The 22,708-nt window shown below is 44.3% G+C and overlaps 1 protein-coding gene across 1 annotated transcript in view; it reads left to right on the top strand.

Moving 5' to 3' along the window:
- Positions 1-22,336, top strand: part of mfsd11 (major facilitator superfamily domain containing 11) — a 33,625-nt gene extending 11,289 nt beyond the window's left edge. Inside the window, exons 9-14 of the mRNA XM_084328708.1 lie at positions 9,375-9,418; positions 9,829-9,894; positions 13,867-13,992; positions 16,561-16,735; positions 18,448-18,583; positions 20,747-22,336. Of these exons, the coding sequence (XP_084184834.1) occupies positions 9,375-9,418; positions 9,829-9,894; positions 13,867-13,992; positions 16,561-16,735; positions 18,448-18,583; positions 20,747-20,908 (709 nt within the window). The 3' untranslated portion in view covers positions 20,909-22,336. The remainder of the gene's footprint in view (positions 1-9,374; positions 9,419-9,828; positions 9,895-13,866; positions 13,993-16,560; positions 16,736-18,447; positions 18,584-20,746) is intronic.
- Positions 22,337-22,708: the final 372 nt, after the last annotated feature.

Here is a 22,708-nt window from a genome sequence, read left to right as displayed (position 1 = left end):
TAACAAAAAGGGGTCTTCAAGACATGGCAACCTTTCCCCACCTTTACAAAGTGGAGTGACTTAAAAGATTGTTTATGAGAGTGTTGTCGCAGATTTACTGTAGATAGCCTAGGTCCCTTACACATGTTCAAGACTGCCAAACTCGCAGACGGTAAAGTGTAAGAAGAAAGAAATTCCTCTTCCAAGTTGGTTGACAGGTCAATCAGTCTGCCAATATTAGTCCCTTGGGGAGATGGCATGTGAATTGACATATAGCGCAGAATAGCTAAATACCAACCCCCCCTAAAATCCCCCCAGCCAAAGTTAAGAAGGACAAGACAAAAACCAAGACAGACAAGACATTTCCTCCTCCCCCTCCCCAGAGACCGCCGGACCCCCCCGATCAAGCGCCCCAACCCCGCTCAGCCGCACACGGCGGTCTTTACCTTCTCAGCTGCTGCGAACCACAGGTCAATGCCAGCCTGCCCTACCCCAATCACCCGAGCCGTGGATATCTCAAGATAAATCACATCCAATAGAGTTAGGGACCAGTTGATCATTGTCAGCTTCTCAGGCTCCTTCCATCTCATTGCTATAAGCTTCTTCGCTGCTGTGACGCCCGCTAGGACAACCCTTTTCAGTTGTACGGACGCGGGTAGTGTCGTTATATTGTTCAGGAGTAGCGTAACAGCTGTGAATGGGATAGTTAAGCCACACAGATCTGAAAGTTTGTCCGTTATTGACCTCCAGAAACGGGCCACTGGTGGGCAATCCCAATACATATGCATATAAGTGCCAGTGGCCTTTTGAGAGCACAAAGTGCACCGAGAGTCGGTTATCAGTCCCATAGCAAATAGCTTCCTAGGTGTAAGATAGGTCCTATGAATATAATTAAAATTAATTTGCTGGTGATTGGGGTTGCGGGAAGATAATGCCACATTTGCCCAAACATCATCCCAGTCAAACTCGGGGTCCAACTCCGGGATATCCACACGCCAGATTGTATCCAATGATAAATTTTTATACGTGGATTGAATTAAGAGCGTATAAAAGTCTGAGACAAACCCTCTGGATGTCGTTCTGTCCACTATGAGCCTGAGGAAGGGGTGTGGTTGCAAAGCTTGAGCCCACGGTACGCCATGCGCCCTCAGTGCTGACCTTAGTTGAAGGTAAAGAAAGAAGGACTCGCCGGGAAGATCATAAAATTCTCTTAAGTCCTGAAACGCACGGAGGCCGTTCTTATCATAAATATCCTCCAGAGTATGCACTCCCCTCCTTTGCCATTGAGGAATATTAACCGGCTTGTGTCCAACAAGTAATTGCTGGTTATTAAAAATTGGAGAGTCCAGGTGCCAAGGGCATTTAACCCCACACGACCTCTGTACATTACGCCACGTTTGGATCACGTGAGTTATGATCGGTCCATACCTCAGCCGGCATTTCGCAATAGAGACAGTAGAGTACACTACATCCTGCAATCTTAGCGGAGACACCGCCGCCGCTTCTAAGGAGCGCCACGATACAGCCTCTACAGGGTCTAGCCAGCACATCAGAGGTCTCAGTGAAAAGGACCAAAAATAAAGTTTAAAATCAGGGATTGCGAGGCCCCCATCTTGTTTCCTACGTTGAGTAGTAGCCCTTTTGATTCTCGGGCGTTTGTTATTCCAGACAAACTTAGATACCATCGATTGTACCTTGCGCCAGTGGTCTATTGGAGGGGGCAGGGGGAGCATTGAGCTAATAAAATTTATCCTAGGCAGGATGTTCATTTTGATTATGGAAGCCCGGGCTTGTAAGGAGTTAGGAAGGGACGACCACCTGTCTAGATCCTGGCGTATTTTATCATAAGTACCCGTGAAGTTGTACTTAGTAGTTTGGTTCAGCGTGGGGAATATCTCTATGCCCAGGTATTTAAAATGTTCTACTATGGGGATATCAGCTGGTAGTCGTACCGCCTTGGCCAGTTCATTAAGAGGTAGGCAGGCTGATTTGTTCCAGTTAATCTTAAAACCTGACAATTTACCAAAGTCGTCGATTATCCTCAATAATTTTGTGGCCGACCGGGAGGGGTCGTCCATGAAAATCAGCAGGTCATCCGCATAGAGAGCAATTTTGTGTGGAGTATTGTTGACCATTATGGGGACGATGTCCTCCGATTGCCTAATAAATTGGGCCAAAGGTTCGAGGGAAAGCGCGAACAGTCCCGGGCTCAGAGGGCAACCCTGTCTAGAAGATCTGGAGACTGGAAAGAGTGTGGAACAGTTTTTGCCTGTCAGTATCATCGCAGACGGCGAGGCATACAGGACTTTAATCATATGAATAAAACTCTTTCCAAGACCCATGACCTCAAGTACCTTCCACAGGTATGACCACTCAAGTCTGTCAAACGCCTTCATGGCATCCAAAGACAGAACTGTGGATGGAGTTGTATTGTCTTTACTGTTATCGATTACATGCAACAGCCTCCTAAGATTATCTGCAGCCAGACGCCCCGGGATAAAACCAGTTTGATCGCAGTGTACCAATACAGACATAAATCTCTGCAGGCGACGGGCCAGCACCTTGGCAAACACCTTTAAATCGGCCCCGAGAAGACTCAAGGGTCTATAGCTACCACAATCATTGGGATCTTTGTCCTTTTTGAGAAGTAAAGAAATCAACGCCATATTGACATCTCTTGAGAACTCCCCTTGTTCGATAGCGTAATTGATCATATCGAGCATCAATGGACCCAGTTGGTCCCAGAAAGCTAAATACACTTCGGGTGGAATACCATCCCAGCCTGGCGCCTTACCCCTCTGCATTTCAACAATAGTCTCCCTCAATTCTACGAGAGTAATCGGTCTCCCCAGTTCCTTGGCCTCTTCCTCAGAAATGTGGGGTATCTCAAGCCCGCCAATGAACGATTCAAATCTAGAGTCATCCAGATTACCCTCTGAGCTATATAACTGTGAGTAAAACTCTTTAAAAGTGTCATTGATCTTTTTCGAATCAGTAGTGACTGCACCCTGGCTCGTCCTAATCGAGGGGATATCTGAGAAATGATCATTTGAGCGTATTTTCATTGCCAATAGATGGCTAGGTCTGGAGCCGTGAAAATAGTAATTTTGTCTTGTCCTATGTATTAAGAACTCAGACTGTTGTTTAAGTATGGAGTTTATTTCTTTTTTGACTATCTTACGTTGTGTGTTTAGTCGTTCATTATAGTCAGTTTGCAAGGATGCGTATAGGTCCGCATATAATGATTCCAGTCCTTCTAGCTTTTTTGACCGGGATTTTCGCAAATTGGAGGCAAATAGTGTGACATGACCCCTGATGAATCCTTTCAATGCGTTCCACAGGACCCTAGGGTCTTCTACCGTGCCAACGTTGATCTGTAAAAATTCAGCTAGTTTACTCCTGAACTCAGAACAGAAGTCATCGTTCTTTAGCAAGGTCGAATTAAAACGCCATCTGGGAGCTCTTGCGGAGAGCCTGCCAAAGGTTGCCGTAAGGAAAATCCCCTTGTGGTCTGAGAGAGCCAAGGGAACCAATGAGACATCGAAACTATCAAACATATTAGGGGACGCGAATGCATAGTCAATTCGAGAGAAGCTTTTGTGTCTGGCTGACAGGTGAGAGTAATCTCTGAGGGTGGGGTTGCATAAGCGCCAGAGGTCTGTGAGCCCCGTGTCTTTGGCCCACATCCTGAGGGCCTTAGAGGCCCGTTTCTGGTCGCTCGTTTCAGAGGGCCCGGACCTATCCATCTCCGCATCCCAGCACGCATTAAAATCGCCACCCACAATGAGAGCGTATCCATTAAGTTCCAACATATTCTTCGTGATTGTATTATAGAACGCTGAATCAAATGTGTTAGGAGCATACAATGCTATTATAGCCATCTTCCTATGCAAGAATTCAACTTTTGCTATAGTAATCCTTCCCTCCGTGTCCGACCATACATCCAAGATTTTGATATCAAGGTTACGTCTTGTAACTATGACTACTCCTTTCGTCTTATCATCGGCTGAGGATGAGGAGATAACGTGATATTGCCGATTTGCCAGTCTTGACACGTCACCTACCATTAAATGCGTCTCACTAAGGAGAGCAAGGTCAATATTTCTCCTCTTCAATAGCCAAAGGACACTGGCACGCTTGTGTGGGGCGTTAAGCCCTCCTGCGTTCCAAATTAAAATATTCAATTTAGCCATGGTCGAGCTTGTATAAGTGCGTAGAGAACATACCCGTGCAGCCAGGCTGAGTACAGAGGTGCCGATCCCGGCGGGCCCGGACGGTCAATCCCAGGAGTTCAGAGGAGGAACACTTACACATATATAAGACAACAGTACATAGAACACATAAAAATACCACCCCAGCTACAGCCCCCCCTCCTTCTACTCTACACCCTAACCCACCCATCCTACTATAAGTTCCTCTATACCCACTCTCCAATCCCCACCCTATGCCCCATCCACTGAGGATGGTCATCTTCCTATCACTTCCCACTAGAGACATGGATCAATAAGACGCTTCCCACTCCCACCCCCCTCTAGATAAACCCCTGAGTAAACCCCCACTAGTCCAATAAACACAAATAATAATAAAATAAAATTCAATAAAGATATCGGTCGAAACCCACCTGAGCCCTGGCCCCAACATGAGACAACCATAATGGTAAAAATAGCCATTATTAAATAATAACTCCGCATCAACCTGCAGCCCTCTATTTCCGAATCTGCGCTTCAACATCACATTGTTATAGCCCAATAAGGTATAGGAAAATTCAAAACAAAATTAAATTAAAGCATCCCAGCCGATAGTCTAAGGCAGGTTCGGGTCACAGGTTAATTGTGCAAAATTGTGTGAACAGTGTCAATTAAACAATGACAAAAAAAAAGGAGGAAGGGGAAAAAAAAAAAGGTTATGGTCAAAGTGCACCCCTTTAGCCGTCCCTCTGATCAGGCACAACGGCTGAATTGACCTAACCTATGTAAGAATAGAATTAAACACAATCATTCATTAATCAATCCGGGGATGGTAATAGGCAACACCTGACACCACCTGTCATCATACATTGTTTCAATAAAGATATCGGTCGGAGCAGTTAGTCCAAGGTAGGATCGAATCACAGTTAAATTGCTCATTCAAATGCCCTTAAAACAGCGACACTAATTATTATACAATTACTCAGCATCAACCCTGTAACCAACTACCTTGGAGTCTGCATATTAATGTCGCAACGTTATAGCATAAGTGGATCACGGAAAATTCAAAACACATTTAAGACAGATTAGCAGTTAGTCCAAGGTAGGATCGGATCACAGTTAAGTCGCTCATTCAAATGCCATTAAAACAGCGACAATAATTATTATATAATTACTCAGCATCAACCTGTAACCATCTACCTTGGAGTCTGCATATTAATGTATCAACGTTATAGCATAAGTGCCTCACGGAAAATTCAAAACAAAATTAAGGCGAGTCAGCAGTTAGTCCAAGGTAGAACCGGATCACATTTATAAATCGCGCATATAGATGACATAAAAACTGCGACAATAGGAAAGAAAAAAGAAAGGAAAAGAGGGTAATGGCTAGAGTGCAAGCCATATAACCATATAGCCATGAAGTGCAAGCCATACCCGACCCAACCTGTTATCAAATATTGTATATGCATATTCAACCGACCTTGGCATCTACTTTGGATCACCAAAGCTCAAAACAACCTGGATATAAAAATAAAAAGCATACCAGAAGTTAGTTAGGGACTCGGTCACTCTTGAACTGTGCAAACCAATGTCCCTTTGAACAGCAACAGCGACCAAAATACGTAACCATTAACGGGTCTCGAATGTCTCGGCGCAGACCATAGTCGAAGCCCGCTGGCTAGCCCGAGGCTAGCGCGTAAGCTAGTGACGAATCCGGATAGCACGTTAGCCTACTATGTACATTGTTCAGCTAGCTCGTTAGCTTCCAAAGAGGCGATACACAAGTACGACCATGAGGTCAGCTTTAGCAAGTAACAGAAGTCATTGGGAAGCCCCGCTAGTTGGATGGGCAGAGGACAGTTAGCATGTCTGGGCATGACAGCAAGTGTTTGTGAATAGTCGACCTAATCAATGTATATAGGCCCAAACCGCCAAGTCACTCACCCTCCATAGATATCAAGCAACAGACTCGGGTGTCTCCGCGAGATATTCCTTCGCTTTAGCCAACGACCAAAACAAACGCTGACCACCGACCTTCTCCAACACAGATAGTTTCGCGGGAGCGAATAACGTGGGCCTCAGGCCTAGTTTCCATAGCTTAGTCAGGACCACCTTGTACTCGGCTCTCTGAGCTTGAACCTCCGGTGTAAAGTCCTCGAAAATGGCCACTTTGTGATCGCCAAGCCTCAGAGTACCCCTTCTGGTACGAGCCGACCGCATGATGATTTCTCTCTGTTGGAGTCTGTTCAGCTTGACTATGATGGGCCTCGGTTCTTTGTTCACGCCGGGAGAAAACCTGCCCGCTCTGTAGGCCGACTCACAGATAGGAGGCGAGGGGAGGACGTCCGTCCCTAGTATCTTCTGCAGCAGTTCGGGCATGGTCTCAGAGAGACGGCCTTCACCGCTGGTCTCCGGTACTCCAACAATCCTGACGTTGTGGCGTCTATCCCGGGACTGCATCTCCTCCATCGCCGACTGTAGTTTGTTGACTTCAGCCTGCCTAGCCAGCAGGGCGGATTCAAGACCCGCCATCTTCTCACACTGTGATGATACCTCCGTCGTTAGCATGGCTAGTTCGTTAGCATTAGCCGATGAGGCAGCGTGAATCGTCTCCATCTTGTCTGTCAGCGGGACTACCGCCAGCCGTATTTCTTCTGATATCTCACGACGGAGGCTGATACAGAAATCCGCCAACACTTTCTTCTGTGCTTCAGCGATGCGTGCCTCAGAGTCTGCGTGTACTTTCTTCTGTGCTTCAGCGATGCGTGTCTCAGAGTCTGCGTGTAGCTTGGTCATGACCAAGAGCACAGCTTCGCTTAACTCCCCGACAGCGGGAGACGGTGCGGCCATGCTCGGCGGCGCCGGTGTCGTGCCTAATTCTTTCATGGCTCTGGTTTCCACCCCCGCCATCGTAGAAAGTCGAAAAAAGTTGATGAATGTATACTAAACACGACGACCTAGCAAACAGATAAAAAACAAATAAAAATAAAATAAAGACTAATGGGGAGAAACGTATATTCAGCACGGTAGAAGGGAGCTCATGTGAAACACGTCTACTCCATGATCGCTCAGCTCCGCCCCCCCGTGTTTATCTCTTTCTTATCGTACTGACTGATACCCTCTCTGTTACCCCGTGGATACATTAGTCTAAAAATGTATTAACGAGACACTGGAAGCAGGATACCTCTCCTGGTGTTGACGTTTATTCTTATAAACATACTCTGTACAAGATGGAAAAACAGTTCTGAAAGGTCCTTGAAAAATATATCGAATTCATTATCTCTACCATCTCTTCTGCTATTAGTCCAATGGTGGTTGAGGCCTCGTCGTTAGCCAAAAACCTTCCCTGTTAGCCGAAGCTAGCCCCCTCGAGGCCTAGGAGGGGGGGGGAGCGGAGGCCCCTCCCACCACCCTCTAGCTAGTGCTCTGTCTCTCTGTCCACGTCTACATGTCTCAGCCTCGTGTCCTATTCTAACTTACACCGGAAGAAACTCACAGCTAATAACGTCTTTCCCCTAGCAACGGGGGCCATCCCTGTAGTCCCGCCCCTTTTCGCGTTACTAAGTGACACGATACCATGGCAACAGCGCTCTGGTCACCTCTGACACACTAACGGCCCTTTCTATCTCTTCCCCTGGCTACGGCTTCTCTGTTGATATTAACTCCCCTCCCTAGCAAACCCACTATCTTTTGTTGATGCGGCCTTGGCTGGCTGCTACTCTGCTATCTCTAGCTCTGCCTGCTGCTCTCTACCGTGGACACACACACTAATGAAAACTGCTGTTCCTCTATAGATCTGTCAGAGTAGATGCTGTCATCTACAGATATTTACATTATGTACACATTGAAAAACAGGGCTATTCTATCAGTACGAAAGTCATGGTGACGTCTTGATGGAAGCGCCGAGTGCCAAGCGGATGCCGATAGGCTACATCATTTATGATAAATGTTTTATTAAAATTTTTATGACGAGTCATATACTATAATAGTATAATACTATAATATTAGTGTAGCCTAATCTTTATCTGAAACTGTGAAGAAAAACCCCATTGGTTTAAACGGAATGAATAGACGCATAAAAAAAAACATCTTTAAAAATAATTTAGAAGAATTTATGCAAATGTAACATTCCAGTTATACATTCAAATTATACATCTTCCATTTCATTCCCCATTCCTATCCCCTAACCCCACCCCATCCCACCCAAGGAGAGCGACAACAAACATACATATAATACACACATAAAAAAAAAAAAAAAATTAAACATAATACAGATGTGAAAAAAACTACGCAAAAAGAAATTAAGTAAAATAAAAATAAAAATAAATCAATAAATAAAAAAAATTAAAAAAAAAACAGTAATAATAATATATAATAAAAGTAATACTCTCCATTCTGGTAGCATGTTTTCCAGATAGTTATAAAAAAATAAAATAGAAAGTAAAGTAAAAGACCACCACAATGCCATCTCCCCAGCCATAGGTCTAGCAGTGTCAGAAAGGTAGGTGGGGGACGGAGGGGGGTCATGGGGTCAGAGGTTTGGACGGAGGAGGGACTTAGGTCGTCATATGGGTTTTGAAATTAAGTAGAAGGGGCTGCCATGTTTTGTGGAAAGTATCTGTGTGGCCTTGAGTTGTCAATCTGATTTTCTCTATATGTATGAGAGACATAACATCCGTCATCCAGTGCAAATGTGAAGGGGGAGTGGCTGCCTTCCAGTTGAATAGGATGAGGCGTCTGGCAATAAGTGAGGCAAAGGCCATAGCAAAAATCCTTTTTTTTTAATAAGAAATTCGAACGTTGATTTAGAATTCGAACGCCAACGTAACGAACGAAGGTCCGAACGTTTGGGCTCAGCCCTATGACTCACATACGCCTACAAACCTTCAAACCACTTTCAAGTCTCATGGAGTATCTTCCACCCCCTTTCAACATCAGTGGCAGCTTGAATGGCCTTTAGTAAGGTCAGGTTCCCCTCGCTGCACGGCATGCCCGGTCAAGAAACCTTGAAGCAGATTCTTGTGGCAATGGGAAGCCAGTGCAGCTCTGACTGTTGATTGCAGGAGGAGTTGACTGTTTTTTTTTTCATTAGAAAAACCATGCATTTATAAATGTGCGAGGAGAACTGCTGACCCTCGTTCAAAGGTCTGCTATGTTTTATATGTCACTTCTGAACTCATGATATTTATTACTCTCTCCATTTTGCAGAGTACCTACCAGAGGCCTCCGCTCCCAGGCTCTGGATGCCTTCCGTAAGCTCTTTATATATTTTATCCTTAAAGGCGAATGCCACCCGTTTTTAAGAATCCCGTGCCCCAGGAGAGTCGAGTCAGTATCGGTCGACGCGCAGCACTCTTTCCTAAAGCTAGAGAAAGAACCCTCCAGAGACCTGGAGCTTGTGTGTGGACTCTTACACCCAAAGTTGAGTTTGAATTATGTCTCAGATCTTCTCGAGATCAACCTCCATTTTGGGGCGTGAGATCTCACACAGACATCCTATGGCCTCGTGAAGTCAAGAGCCCTGTTCATTGTCTACGGAGGTGTACATATTTATAGTGAAGGATTTCCCTTTTTATTGAGTCTCTCTCCACTCCCCCTAAACATGTAACACCTCGATGACGTGGCTGTATCTCATACATATCATGTGCTTCTCTGTTTACAGTCAAAGCATGTAAGCTGCTTGTCACCAAAGAGATGCTGCTGCTGAGTCTCTCTATAGCCTACACAGGTGAGTTTACACATCACCACGCCTTGATTTGTCTGCTGAGTCTCTCTATAGCCTACACAGGTGAGTTTACTGTACAGATCACCACGCCTTGGTGTGTCTGCTGAGTCTCTCTATAGCCTACACAGGTGAGTTTACACATCACCACGCCTTGGTGTGTCTGCTGAGTCTCTCTATAGCCTACACAGGTGAGTTTACTGTACAGATCACCACGCCTTGGTGTGTCTGCTGAGTCTCTATAGCCTACACAGGTGAGTTTACACATCACCACGCCTTGGTTTGTCTGCTGAGTCTCTCTATAGCCTACACAGGTGAGTTTACTGTACAGATCACCACGCCTTGGTGTGTCTGCTGAGTCTCTCTATAGCCTACACAGGTGAGTTTACTGTACAGATCACCACGCCTTGGTGTGTCTGCTGAGTCTCTCTATAGCCTACACAGGTGAGTTTACACATCACCACGCCTTGGTTTGTCTGCTAGAATGCACTGTGTCAGTACGTCAGAATAGAAGCACACGCAACAACATGATTGAATGTAGTTTAAGTTTATCTATTTATTTTTTACACAGTCGCAGTGCACATTAATCAACTTCTTCAGTTTCCACATCAATGTAAATGTGCCAGAATTAGCTAATGAGCTAGTTTTCATCTGTAGTCCCTGCCTGCATGTCTTCATGGTGTAGTGGGAGGAAACCGGAGTACCCAGAGGAAACTCACGCGAACACGGGGAGAACATGCAAACTCCACACAGAAAGGCCCCCTGCTGGGTTCGAGCCCAGGACCTTCTTGCTGTGAGGCAGCAGTGCTAACCACTGTGCCACCATGCCACCCTTAGCAGTTATATTATAATAAATTATACAATGGTCTGAGATAATGCTCTTTTCTGATTGGCCAGCAGGTGTCCGCTAAAACCGTTTATACGATGGCCTGGGTGAATGCTCTTTTCTGATTGGCCGGCAGGTGTAGGCATAGGCAAGGTTATTGACAGAAAGGCTTCAGAATCGGAAAGGGCTTTATTGCCAAGTAGTTTTCTCCTTTATGGAAGACCTTGACTTTGCAGACGATCTGGCAGTCATGTCATCCACTCGTAGCCACCTCCAGGAGACGTCTGACCGGCTAAGCAATTATGCAAAGCGAACTGGTCTCTACATCAACCAGAAAAAGACCCAACAGCACCTCCAATCACCATCGATGGAGAGGCGTTGGAATGTGTAGAAGACTTTACATACCTCGGAAGCCTCATAAGCAGTGAAAGTGGAACGCAAAAAGACATCAAGACGCGTCTCAACAAAGCAAGAGGTGCTTTCAGCCAACTTCGCAACATCTGGAAGTCTAAACAATATAGCCTTAAAACCAAACTCAGGCTCTACAACAGCAATGTTAAGTCTGTCCTGCTATATGGCTCTGAGTGCTGGAGAGTAACAAAACAGGATATGAGAAAGGTTGACGTCTTCCACAATAGCTGCTTACGTAGGATCTGCAACATCTTTTGACCAAATAGAATCTCGAATGAGGAACTTTATAAGAAGACAGGCAGCTGGCATATGTCCCTTGAGATAAGGAGACGGAGGTTAACATGGCTCGGTCATGTATTGAGGATGCCCGAAGGGTTACCCAAAGTTGCCTTGAGATGGACCCCAGTTGGGAAGAGAAAGAGGGGTAGACCAAAGAACACCTGGCGAAGGACAGTGATGATGGAGCTGAAGGAGATGGGTCTTTCCTGGGACGAAGCGCAGGCCAAAGCACGAGACAGGATTCAGTGGCAGTGTATGATTGCGGCCTTATGCCCCAACCGGGACGAAGAGGATAAGTAAGTAAGTACGTTTTCACAAACAAGGAATTTGCTTTGGTTGTTATCGGTGCGAGGCGTGCGACATTAACAGATAGACAATAACAGACGGATAATATAATAGGGCTGTACAACTGGGCAGATGTGGCCAAATATATACACTAATTGGAATGAAGTAGGGATGCTCGATATTGGCTTTTTTACCGATACCGATATTCCGATATTGTCCAACTCTTAATTTCCGATACCGATATCAACCGATATCAACCGATACCGATATATGCAGGGTTTCCCCCCCAAAAAAAACAGAATAATTTCAGGTAACTAATAATTTCACTGTATGCAATATTGTTATTGTTTTAAAAAAAAATTAAACCGATACCGATATTTTCCGATATCACATTTTACTGCCGATATCGGCCGATAATATCGGTCGGCCGATAATATCGGACATCCCTAGAATGAAGTAACAATACAGTTGGCAAGTTAATAGTCCACTAGGGTGTGTTAATGTAACACAGTGGGGGGATGTCAGTGAGGGTCCCGAGCCTTGTTGATGAGGCTCACTGCAGAGGGGAAGAAACTGTTCTTGTGGCGTGAGGTTTTGGCCCTGATGGACCGCAGCCTCCTGCCAGAGGGGAGTGTCTCAAACAGGCTGTGGCCGGGGTGGTAGGGGTCGGCCACAATCTTACCTGCACGCTTCAGGGTTCTGGAGGCATACAGGTCCTGGAGAGATGGCAGATTGCAGCCGATCACCTTCTCAGCAGAGTGGATGACATGCTGCAGCCTGTCTTTGTCCTTACTGTGATGGAGGAGGTGAGGATGGACTCAATGATGGCTGTGTAAAAGTGCACCATCATCGTCTTTAGCAGGTTGAATTTCTTCCGCTGCCGCAGGAAGTACATCCTCTGCTGTGCTTTCTTGATGAGGGAGCTCTCTGCGCCGCCCCCTTGCCTCAAATATATCCGCCATCTTGCCTCAAATAGATCCGCCATCAGCTCTATTTTTTATCTTTCAAAATGTTCAGTTGCTATTGCATGCACTTATCTGTTTCATTACACTTATGAGTGCATGCTTACCAACTGTTTTGCCTCTTTTATTGCAACACTACTATCACAGACATCTAAGAAGGGAGATCCCCCCTTAAACGGCCCTTCTAAGGTTTCTCTCCTCCATATTGCCTGTGGTACATTTTTTCCTATTGCTAGGTTTTAGTGAATTTTTCCTTACCTTCGTGCCTGGGAGTCTTGCATTTATTTAAAATGTTTTGGACTTTATGGTGTTTTTGTTTTGTTCTTGATTTATTGTGATGTTTCTTCTTGACCTGTTTAAAGAAGACGTGTCCGGACCCATGGGGACATTAACGTGTGTTGTCGGGCCTTACAAATACATTTGATTTGATTTGATCTGATGTCATGTCATGGGAGATGATTGTTCCCAAGAAGCGGAAGGACTCCACAGTACTGTCCACTGGGGGGAGTCACACAGGGTGATGGGGTTGGGTGGGGCTGGTGTCCGTCTGTAATCCACAACCATCTCTCCAGTGTCTTGAGAGCGTTGAGCTCCAGATTGTTCTGGCTGCACCAGGTCACCAGATGGGTCAGTCTCCCACCTGTAGGCGGACTCATCATCCCCACCAGAGATGAGTTCAATGAGGGTGGTGTCGTCCGCGCACTTCAGGAGCTTGGCGGACTGGTGACTGGAGGTGCAGCTGTTGGTGTAAAGTGAGAAGAGAAGAGAGGAAATAATGTTATCATAGCATAATGTTAGCTTTCTGGGTCATTGTCACTGGCATTGGTCAAGTGACAGGTGCTTGCTAAGGTAGCAGAGGGACTATAATGAGCAAAGCATAATAACATACTGTATTTCTTAAATTTCTTTATGTTGAAAATATGAATAAACGGTACATATTTTTTGTCTTTGGCAAGTGGCCATGGTATAAGTGGAAAACTGTTTTAAGGCACTTAAACAACGTCTGAACACACCTGCTTGTCGATTATCCCTCAATTAATGCACACATAGTTCAGCTCGAGTTTAATCACCGGTTCTGAATTCATCCACTATCCAACCTGTAACCATAGCAACATTAAAGAGCGCAGCTGTCAAAGCTTACACGTTATCAACCGCGGTGAAAACACCATAGCTAGCTAGTAACGGTGAACTCACAACCTCACTCTTCACCGCCAGGTCTGGAGCTGACGTTCTTCAGCGGGGTGTACGGGACATGCATCGGAGCCATGAATCAGTTTGGGAAAGACGCCAAGAGTCTTATTGGTCTCTCTGGAGTTTTTGTCGGTTTGGGAGAAATCTTAGGTAAGTTTGCTCTGCTGTGTCCCTTTTTTAATTACGCTGCTGGGCTGGCCAGTATGACTTACTACTATATTGTGTTTATACCTTTATCACTGTACATATGAATACTACAAGTCTGTACTTGCATCTGATCTGATTAATCCGATTAGCACTATTACTCAGTAGTACTAATTAATATATTTTATATCCAGTTTAATCACCTGTATATTGTATATTGCACTTGCACTTTAATTTAATTTAATTTAAAACCTTTTATTTAAACTCGAAAGGCAACTGAGGTTTCCCTCGTTTACAGTCACGTCGAGGCTGTAAAAAAGCATACAATCATAACAATAAGACAAAAGTAAGGTTAACAAATCAATTAAAACATGTATACCGTAACTTGATTGACATTGGTTGGAGATTAATGTTTTTAATTCTTCAACAGAGGGGAGAATCTCAAAGCAAAACAAATAGCCAGAGTCCATGGATCTAAGGGTTGAGGCTGCAGCATGCCTATAGATTACATCACCATAGTCCAAGACTGCTTCGACAACTCTCTTTCCACTAATCAAAGGAAAGCTGGTTTCTGTATAGGAAGCCAATTTTCTGTCGCAACTTGGAGGCAAGGTTGTCCACATGGAATTTAAATGTACTGTTACATTTACTTCACTGTTACACTCTGGTTGGATGCCAAACTTCTTTTTGTTGTACTGTACTTGTGATGTATATTATTATTATTATTATTATTATTATTATTATTATTATTATTATTATTATTATTATTATTATTATTATTATTATGTTGCCTAGGGCTGCCTGTCCCCAACTTATGGAATTCTTAGTTGATTAATAGTTATAGTATTCTGTCGATGTGTCTGTTTAATTGACACATCTATAACATTGCTTTTTGCACATTGTTGTCCTGTGAATGTATTTAATCGGACCTCTTTGCATCTAGAATCAGAATCAGAAAAGTCTTTATTGCCAAGTAAGCTTGCACAAGGAATTTGTCTCTGTCATTTGGTGCATCAACATTAACAGACATTATTACATGGCGTTTTAACATTCGCCGAAATGCTTGATTGTGATTGGTCAATAGCCCCTGACAGCGGTGAATTATTTTTCGATAACTGACCGCTGCCATGGGCAACGCGCAATAATCACCGGTGATTATTGGCAATAATGACCGCTGTTCGCAGCTGGAGCAATCAAGCCCACTGACGCACACTGCATCAGTCCACACACCTGCCGGCTGCCGGCGATAATAATAACTTTATTTGGGCTGACAGCGGACGGAGCCACAGAACAACTGCGTCTGCATTTGATCTTGTCTTGTCGATGGTGTAAAATGAATTGGGTATATTGTTAGTAAGTTAGCCATGTAATAAGCGGGATAATGTATAGCTATACTCGGTCATTGTCGCAAAATAATTGACCTTCACTACGTTTAGAACACCTCGGCACGGGCCTCTGTATTTTAAACTCTGTGTCGGTCAATTATTTTGCGACAATGACCTCGTAGCTATACATTATCCCTTACATATCAACACTTACAAAGCAAGTAGGAGTAAATTATATACTGTATATATTATTTTAAATTTAAGTAGAATAAAATGAAATATATAGACAAAGTTGTAATGGAAATATAATATAGGACTGTACAATTGTGCAGGATTGTTGTAGAATATATACACTAAATTAGAATAGAAATACAGTGGAATAGAATATATAACGGAGCTGTGCAATTGTGCAAAAATATGAACAGTGTCGTGTTCAGATGCTCACAGATAATCTAGTGTTGATCACCAACACATCAAATAAAGGTGAATCATTTCCATGTAATAATTGTACAACATGAAAACCATTAAAATAATAATCGACAAGAAACATTGTAGTCGACTGAGACTCTTAACCGCCAAACATAATCAACCAAAAAGGGCGGGTAAAGGAGACGTCGCCGAAGATGTCACTAGTCCTATTGCGTGAAACAGTGGAGTCCACCAGCTCAGTCTGAGCAGGCACCACACCCCCATCTTCCACCGGATGCCTGGTGACTTACTGTAGCCTACGTTAATAATAATAATAATAATAATAAATTGGATTTAAAGAGAGAAGCGCCTTTCTCAGACTCAAGGACACTTTACAAAGAGAGAAGCTATATAAAAAGGGTAAAAATATGAGTATATATATTAACAGGAAAAAATAATAAGGGGGTGGGTTACTTGGGGGGGTGGGTTACTTGGGAGCAGGGCCGTGTTGCGTGAAGGCAAGTGTGAACAGGTGTGTTTTTTTAGGTGGGTTTTGAAGAGGTTAATGGTGTCAGAGCCTCGGATGGAGGGGGAGAGGGAGTTCCACAGCCTGGGGGCAGCTACAGAGAAAGCTCGGTCTCCCAGTGTGGAACGCCTGGTGCGGGGGATGGTGAGGAGGTCGGAGTTGGAGGAGCGGAGGCCTCGTGCTAGAGTGTAGGGGGGTGGAGTAGGTCGGTCAGGTAGGAAGTTCATTAGCCTTGGAGAAAACAAGGACACGGGAGCAACTAGAGGAATGTCACTCAACATGTTTTTCCTCCCTGTGGTTTCGTGGTTTGGCCAGGAGGGGGCGTGTTTGGCATGCTGAACAAGTGTAACCGGTATGGGAGGAACCCTGTCGTCCTGCTGGGCCTCATCACCCACTTTGTGGCCTTCTACCTGATTTTCCTCAACATCGCCAACAATGCACCTCTGGCCGGGGAAGACGGAACCGACCTACAGGCCTACATCACTCCCAGGTACAAAGGGGTCTGAGATGGGAGACTTTTTATTTTTATAAGATAAGATAAGATATTCCTTTATTGATCCCCTTGGGGAAATTCAGGTATCATAGCAGGAGGGGGGAGGGGAGGTACAGGTAGTAGAAGACATACAGGTCACAGAATTATAGTACAGTGGAGAAGTAAAAATAGAATAAAAAGGCATTGTAAACATAGTTTATAATTATTATATAATTATTATTTATTTTTATATAATTATTATATAATTATTTATTACACCTCAGAGGAGGAAGGCTGCCTTTTGTACTTTTGGTGTGATTTGTAAAACTGCACACGGTGCACTTTATCACTTTTTATTTTGCAGTCAGAACTGAATAGAATAGATTTGAATCTTTATTGTCACATCAATTCCATACAGAGTAAAGGTGTGAAATTCTTTGGTTTGGTTCCTCTACCTCACAGCAGCACTAGTAATGGAGTACAACAAACGGCATAAAATAAAAACATTAAAATATAATAAAAAAATATAATGCTGTATAAATATGATATAAAATGATATGGTGTAGATATAGTGTGTGAGAAGAAGTGCAGTGTGGAGTGCATATGTGTGTGTTTATTTGTTTGTGTGTGTGGTGGGCAGGCAGGTAGCAGGCTGTTAGTCCTTGCCCCCACAATGGTGGAATGAACTGCCCACCCCAGTTAGGACAGCCGAAACCCGTCCAACCTTTCGCCGTCGACTAAAGACGCACTTCTTCAACCATTATCTGAAATAAAAATAAAAAAATCTAACCCTAACTAACCTTACTGTCATGCACTTGTCATAATAAACTAACCTACACTGTAGCACTCAACACCTTGATGAACATTGCTCAGCTGATAGAGTTGTGCCCTTCCTGCTGACTTGTCGTACAGAACTTGTAAGTCGCTTTGGATAAAAGCGTCAGCTAAATGACTAATGTAAATGTATGTTACTGTTATTTGTTCATGAGACTGACTGACTGCCTGGAACTGTCCCTGAGCCTGCTGGTCCGGGCCTTGAGGCTGTGGTACCGTTTGCCTGAAAAAGTTTGTGGTTGGGGTGGCAGGGGTCATTCATAATCAATATCAAGAACTGCGGTCAGTGTGGAGTTGATGTTTAGATGTTTGTCATGTGTCTGCCTGTGCGTGGTGTGGTGTGTTGTACCTCACAGCGTGGAGGTGGTGTTTAGATGTTTAACTCCTCGTGTGCCTCACAGCGTGGAGGTGGCGTTTAGATGTTTAACTCCTCGTGTGCTCCACAGCGTGGAGGTGGCGTTTAGATGTTTAACTCCTCGTGTGCCTCACAGCATGGAGGTGGTGTTTAGATGTTTAACTCCTCGTGTGCTTCACAGCGTGGAGGTGGCGTTTAGATGTTTAACTCCTCGTGTGCCTCACAGCGTGGAGGTGGCGTTTAGATGTTTAACTCCTCGTGTGCTCCACAGCGTGGAGGTGGCGTTTAGATGTTTAACTCCTCGTGTGCTCCACAGCGTGGAGGTGGCGTTTAGATGTTTAACTCCTCGTGTGCTCCACAGCGTGGAGGTGGCGTTTAGATGTTTAACTCCTCGTGTGCCTCACAGCGTGGAGGTGGCGTTTAGATGTTTAACTCCTCGTGTGCTCCACAGCGTGGAGGTGGCGTTTAGATGTTTAACTCCTCGTGTGCTCCACAGCGTGGAGGTGGCGTTTAGATGTTTAACTCCTCGTGTGCTCCACAGCGTGGAGGTGGCGCTGCTCTGCAGCTTCCTGCTGGGCCTGGGCGACAGCTGCTTCAACACGCAGCTGCTGAGCATCATCGGCCTCATGTTCCGCGAGGACAGCGCCCCGGCCTTCGCCGTGTTCAAGTTCATTCAGGTGAGTTTTCATTGGTGTAGTATTTTGTTAGGAATAATATTAGCTAGTGATGGGCATCGGTTTTTGAATATTCTAATAGTCGTTAAATTTATAATAAAAAAAGAAAGAAAAAAAAGAAAAAGAACGGCAACTACACTGTGTAGTGTATTGAGAGGGGACCCTATTAACTGTTACACCGCTGAAGGGCATGCTGGGTACAGCTCGCTAGCTATAGCCAGGTAGCATAAACAGTCTGTTAACAGCTGGGAGAATAGAAAAGAAGGGGAGGCCGGAGATGTTGCATGGTAGCGACGTTTTGTATGTTTGCCATGTTGTCTCACTAAAGTTCACTTTTAGGTCAAAACAAAACCATACGTTAACGTGGAAGCTCGGACATTTCAAGCATCAATGATGTAACTTTTGGAATTAATGTTTTTGTTCTTGGAAATAATGTTAGTCTGCTGCGACTCTCAAATATATAGCTGTTAGTAATGATGGCAGTCGGCTAGGTAAATGGTAAATGGACTGCATATAGCACTTTTATCCAAATATAGCACTTTTATCCAAAGCGCTTCACAACTTATGCCTCACATTCACCCATTCACGCACACATTCACACACCGACGGCGGAGGCGACAATGCAGGGTGCCAACCTGCTCATCGGGAGCAGTTAGGGGTTACGTGTCTTGCTCAAGGACACTTCGATGCGCTTGCCCGGGAGGAGCGGGAATCGAACTGCTCTACCTCCTGCGCCACTATCACCGCCTGTTTGATTATCTCACGTTTGCTATTAAGTATAACATTAAAAAAAATATATATCATATGTTAAAGATTTTTGATTAGTATTCAAATAGTTCCCAGTGACTATCGAATAGCAATTCTGTGAGTTTTGCCCATCTTTGATGCGATTCAGACTCGGAACAGAGTTCAAAGTCAGCAACGGAACAATACGCTTGGAAACTATCCTCGCCATCTTGTGAACCGCTAATGTTCAGAATCCGACACAATTAATGTAGACTAAAATAAAATGGAATATAAACAAAATTTAAGATAAAAGTACAATATAATATAATTGTGGACGATGTAGTCGAGTATATACACTAATTCGAAAAAATATATAAACATACAGTGGGATGGAATATTTAACAGGGCTGTGCAATTGAGCAGTATAGGGATGGCTAGGCGCTACGTCATCATAATATTATTCCAAAACGTCTGTGTCCTGTGCTTCCAGACGGGATATTCAAAGGCAGTAAATTGGTGCAGTGCTGTGTCCCGTGTTGCAGCAATAGAAATGATTTAAAGATTTTTTACTATCGTGTTTATTTTTATTTTTTTTATTTGAGTTATACGAGTTGAGACCCTTTTTCACATACTTTGAGAAGTCAGCGAAGTAGGATGTCACAGTAAAAAGGGTGACCGGATTACTGGGCTGTAGCCATTGCTGTTTACATTGGCCGCATTAGACTAAACATGCTAGTGGACAACACGGAAGTAATTCGTGACGTCACACTAGCCATCGCTATAGGGAGGTGTAGTCTGTCTGACGTCACTGGTTGTTCCACCCGTATAGGGATTCATCATTGGGAAAATGGATTATCGGCTATTGTAACAAGTCTGCCGCATGGAAATTGAAAAGCTTTACATTTTGCACAAAATGAGTTCCCTTCTATCACTAACATTATTATTTTAAAATGTTTGGTTGAAATAAAATTTCGCGATTTTATTTTTTTATGATTAATTGTGAATATTTTCATGTTGAGCTATAGATTGTGGATGAATAAGCACAGAAAGGTACACCATGCCAATGTTAATGCTTTATTTGTTTTAAACGAGGCGATTTAGAAATGAGCAATGGGGAAATACATTGCGTTGGACAGAGGGTGGAACATGAAAAACGGCAATGACGTAACCACTACACCTCCCTATAGACCAGGAAGTAACCACTACACCTCCCTATAGACCAGGAAGTAACCACTACACCTCCCTATAGACCAGGAAGTAACCACTACACCTCCCTATAGACCAGGAAGTAACCACTACACCTCCCTATAGACCAGGAAGTAACCACTACACCTCCCTATAGACCAGGAAGTAACCACTACACCTCCCTATAGACCAGGAAGTAACCACTACACCTCCCTATTACATTGCTAACGCAGTGTTTTGTCTCGTTCTCCACAGTCCATCATGGCGGCGCTGGCCTTCACCTACAGTAACTACTTCCTGCTGCACTGGCAGCTGCTCATCCTGGTGATGGTGGGCTTCATGGGAACGCTGTCGTTCTTCGTGGCCGAGTGGCTGGTCGTCTCCAGCCGGAGGGACTCCGACTACGACAGCATCTGACTGCCACGGAGGCCCGCAGGGCGCGGTCAGAGGGACTACGCGTATTCACAGCTGGACGAGGCGCCTGGGGAGGATTCTCTACGCCACATCTTTACCGCTAACTATGTTAGCTTCCCCCTGGATGAACTCCCGAGCTCCTGAGCCCGGCAGCAGCTGCTCTGCCCCGCCCTCGGCCTCTACAGACTCAAATGAACACTAATATCTGTGTTTTCTTTTTTCTTTTTGTAGAGTCATCTAGTCTGCAATTCCATTGATTATCTTTTTTGCCTTCAAGTGCAAAAGGGACACTGTGCCAAACGGTGTGTCTTTTACTTTCTGTAGATCGATGATGTTTATGCACAGAGGAGGCTTTTTATTGTCAGGTCCACTGTTCCTTCACCTCTGTCCTGTACAGTACAGTACAGTACAGTACAGTACAGTACAGTTCAGTACACGTTCAGCCGGCGTCATGGCGTCGCGGTCACTGACATGTAATAAAAGAAAAAGTCACCTCGACCCGCGTCGCTCCTACCGACGTTGCCAGTATCAAACGAGAACGTTCCCACGAGGGTGAAGTACCTCATTCGGAGTGACGACCGGGACCCCACCCCCCCCGCGCCCTATATACACATCGCACCAGCCGAAACAATCAGAGGTCACGCGAGTGCATGCAGTCTCACTTCAAAAATAAGTTCTGTGCATCTATCCCAACGGAACAGTATAAAGGGAAACGGTGTCGATAAACGCCTGACATGTTATTGTGAAGTCTGTGTTTGACCTAATTGTTGAACTATGCTGCCCCCTATTGGTAATTGTTATACTGCATCAAACTGTACCGTTTCATTGGTTTTGCCATATTGGAGGGGCCAAAAGGTAACCGCTGTTGTACATGACACGGAGCGCTGCGTGATGGGCACCACACTGCAGGCGCTGAAGGGTGAATATATCTTGTAAAAAAAGAAAGATTATGATTATTATAATAACCCTTTTCTTTGCTATTTCTTTGCCATTTATTTAATGGAAAATGAAGAGGGGAAAAAAAATTCCATCTTCACTTTAGTGGGGGGAAAAGTGGCTTTTGTTTTTACTACAAGGGTATATACAAATACTGACAATAATTCACTTTAGACCACTTTGACACAAACATTGTTGTATGGACCTTGTACATGGCTCTCATTGGATTTATTGTTCCTGATTTTTTTTGTTTTCAAAAAATGTCGAATCATCTGATGTGATGTACAGATGGTTCAGAATGAGGTCTGTAAGGCTACGGCTCAACTCAGCCTCATTGTGGTGGTGCATGAACTGGGTTGGATGCAGTGTGTGTCTGTAGGATGTTAAGGGAATTACTTGTGTACTATATGAACTTGATTTTATACTTGAATGTAATAGTTGGAGAATGACAGCTGGATTTTCATGCTTCGTTGTTTTATCAATAAAATATGAAATGTTGCCTTATAATATAATAAGATCCCATGCATCCTGCTCATGTGTTGGGGTTTCTATAGTCCTGCTCCTCGTTGCTTAGCGACCTGAGACGCTTCCAAGTCGCGACGGGAGCACGCGACGGACGGAGAGACCGCGTTCAACCTGACAACCGTGGAAGACGAGACCCAAACGTGAAACTAAATACTAAAGATTACTTGTGACACCGGTAGGGAGACAACAGACTAACTAATAGTGTATGTTTAGACTATTTTGCTATTCATTTTGATCGTGATGTTTTTTTTTGTATCCAAACGGGACTCACTCTAAAGAAGTATTTGACAATTGTATACTACTAGTCTTATCAACGTACAGATTTATCATACTCGTCTAGTT

This window comes from Notolepis coatsorum (genome assembly GCF_963971535.1).
Source record: "Notolepis coatsorum genome assembly, chromosome: 14".
Classification (NCBI taxonomy): domain Eukaryota; kingdom Metazoa; phylum Chordata; class Actinopteri; order Aulopiformes; family Paralepididae; genus Notolepis; species Notolepis coatsorum.
This window is presented reverse-complemented; position numbering and strand designations above follow the sequence as displayed.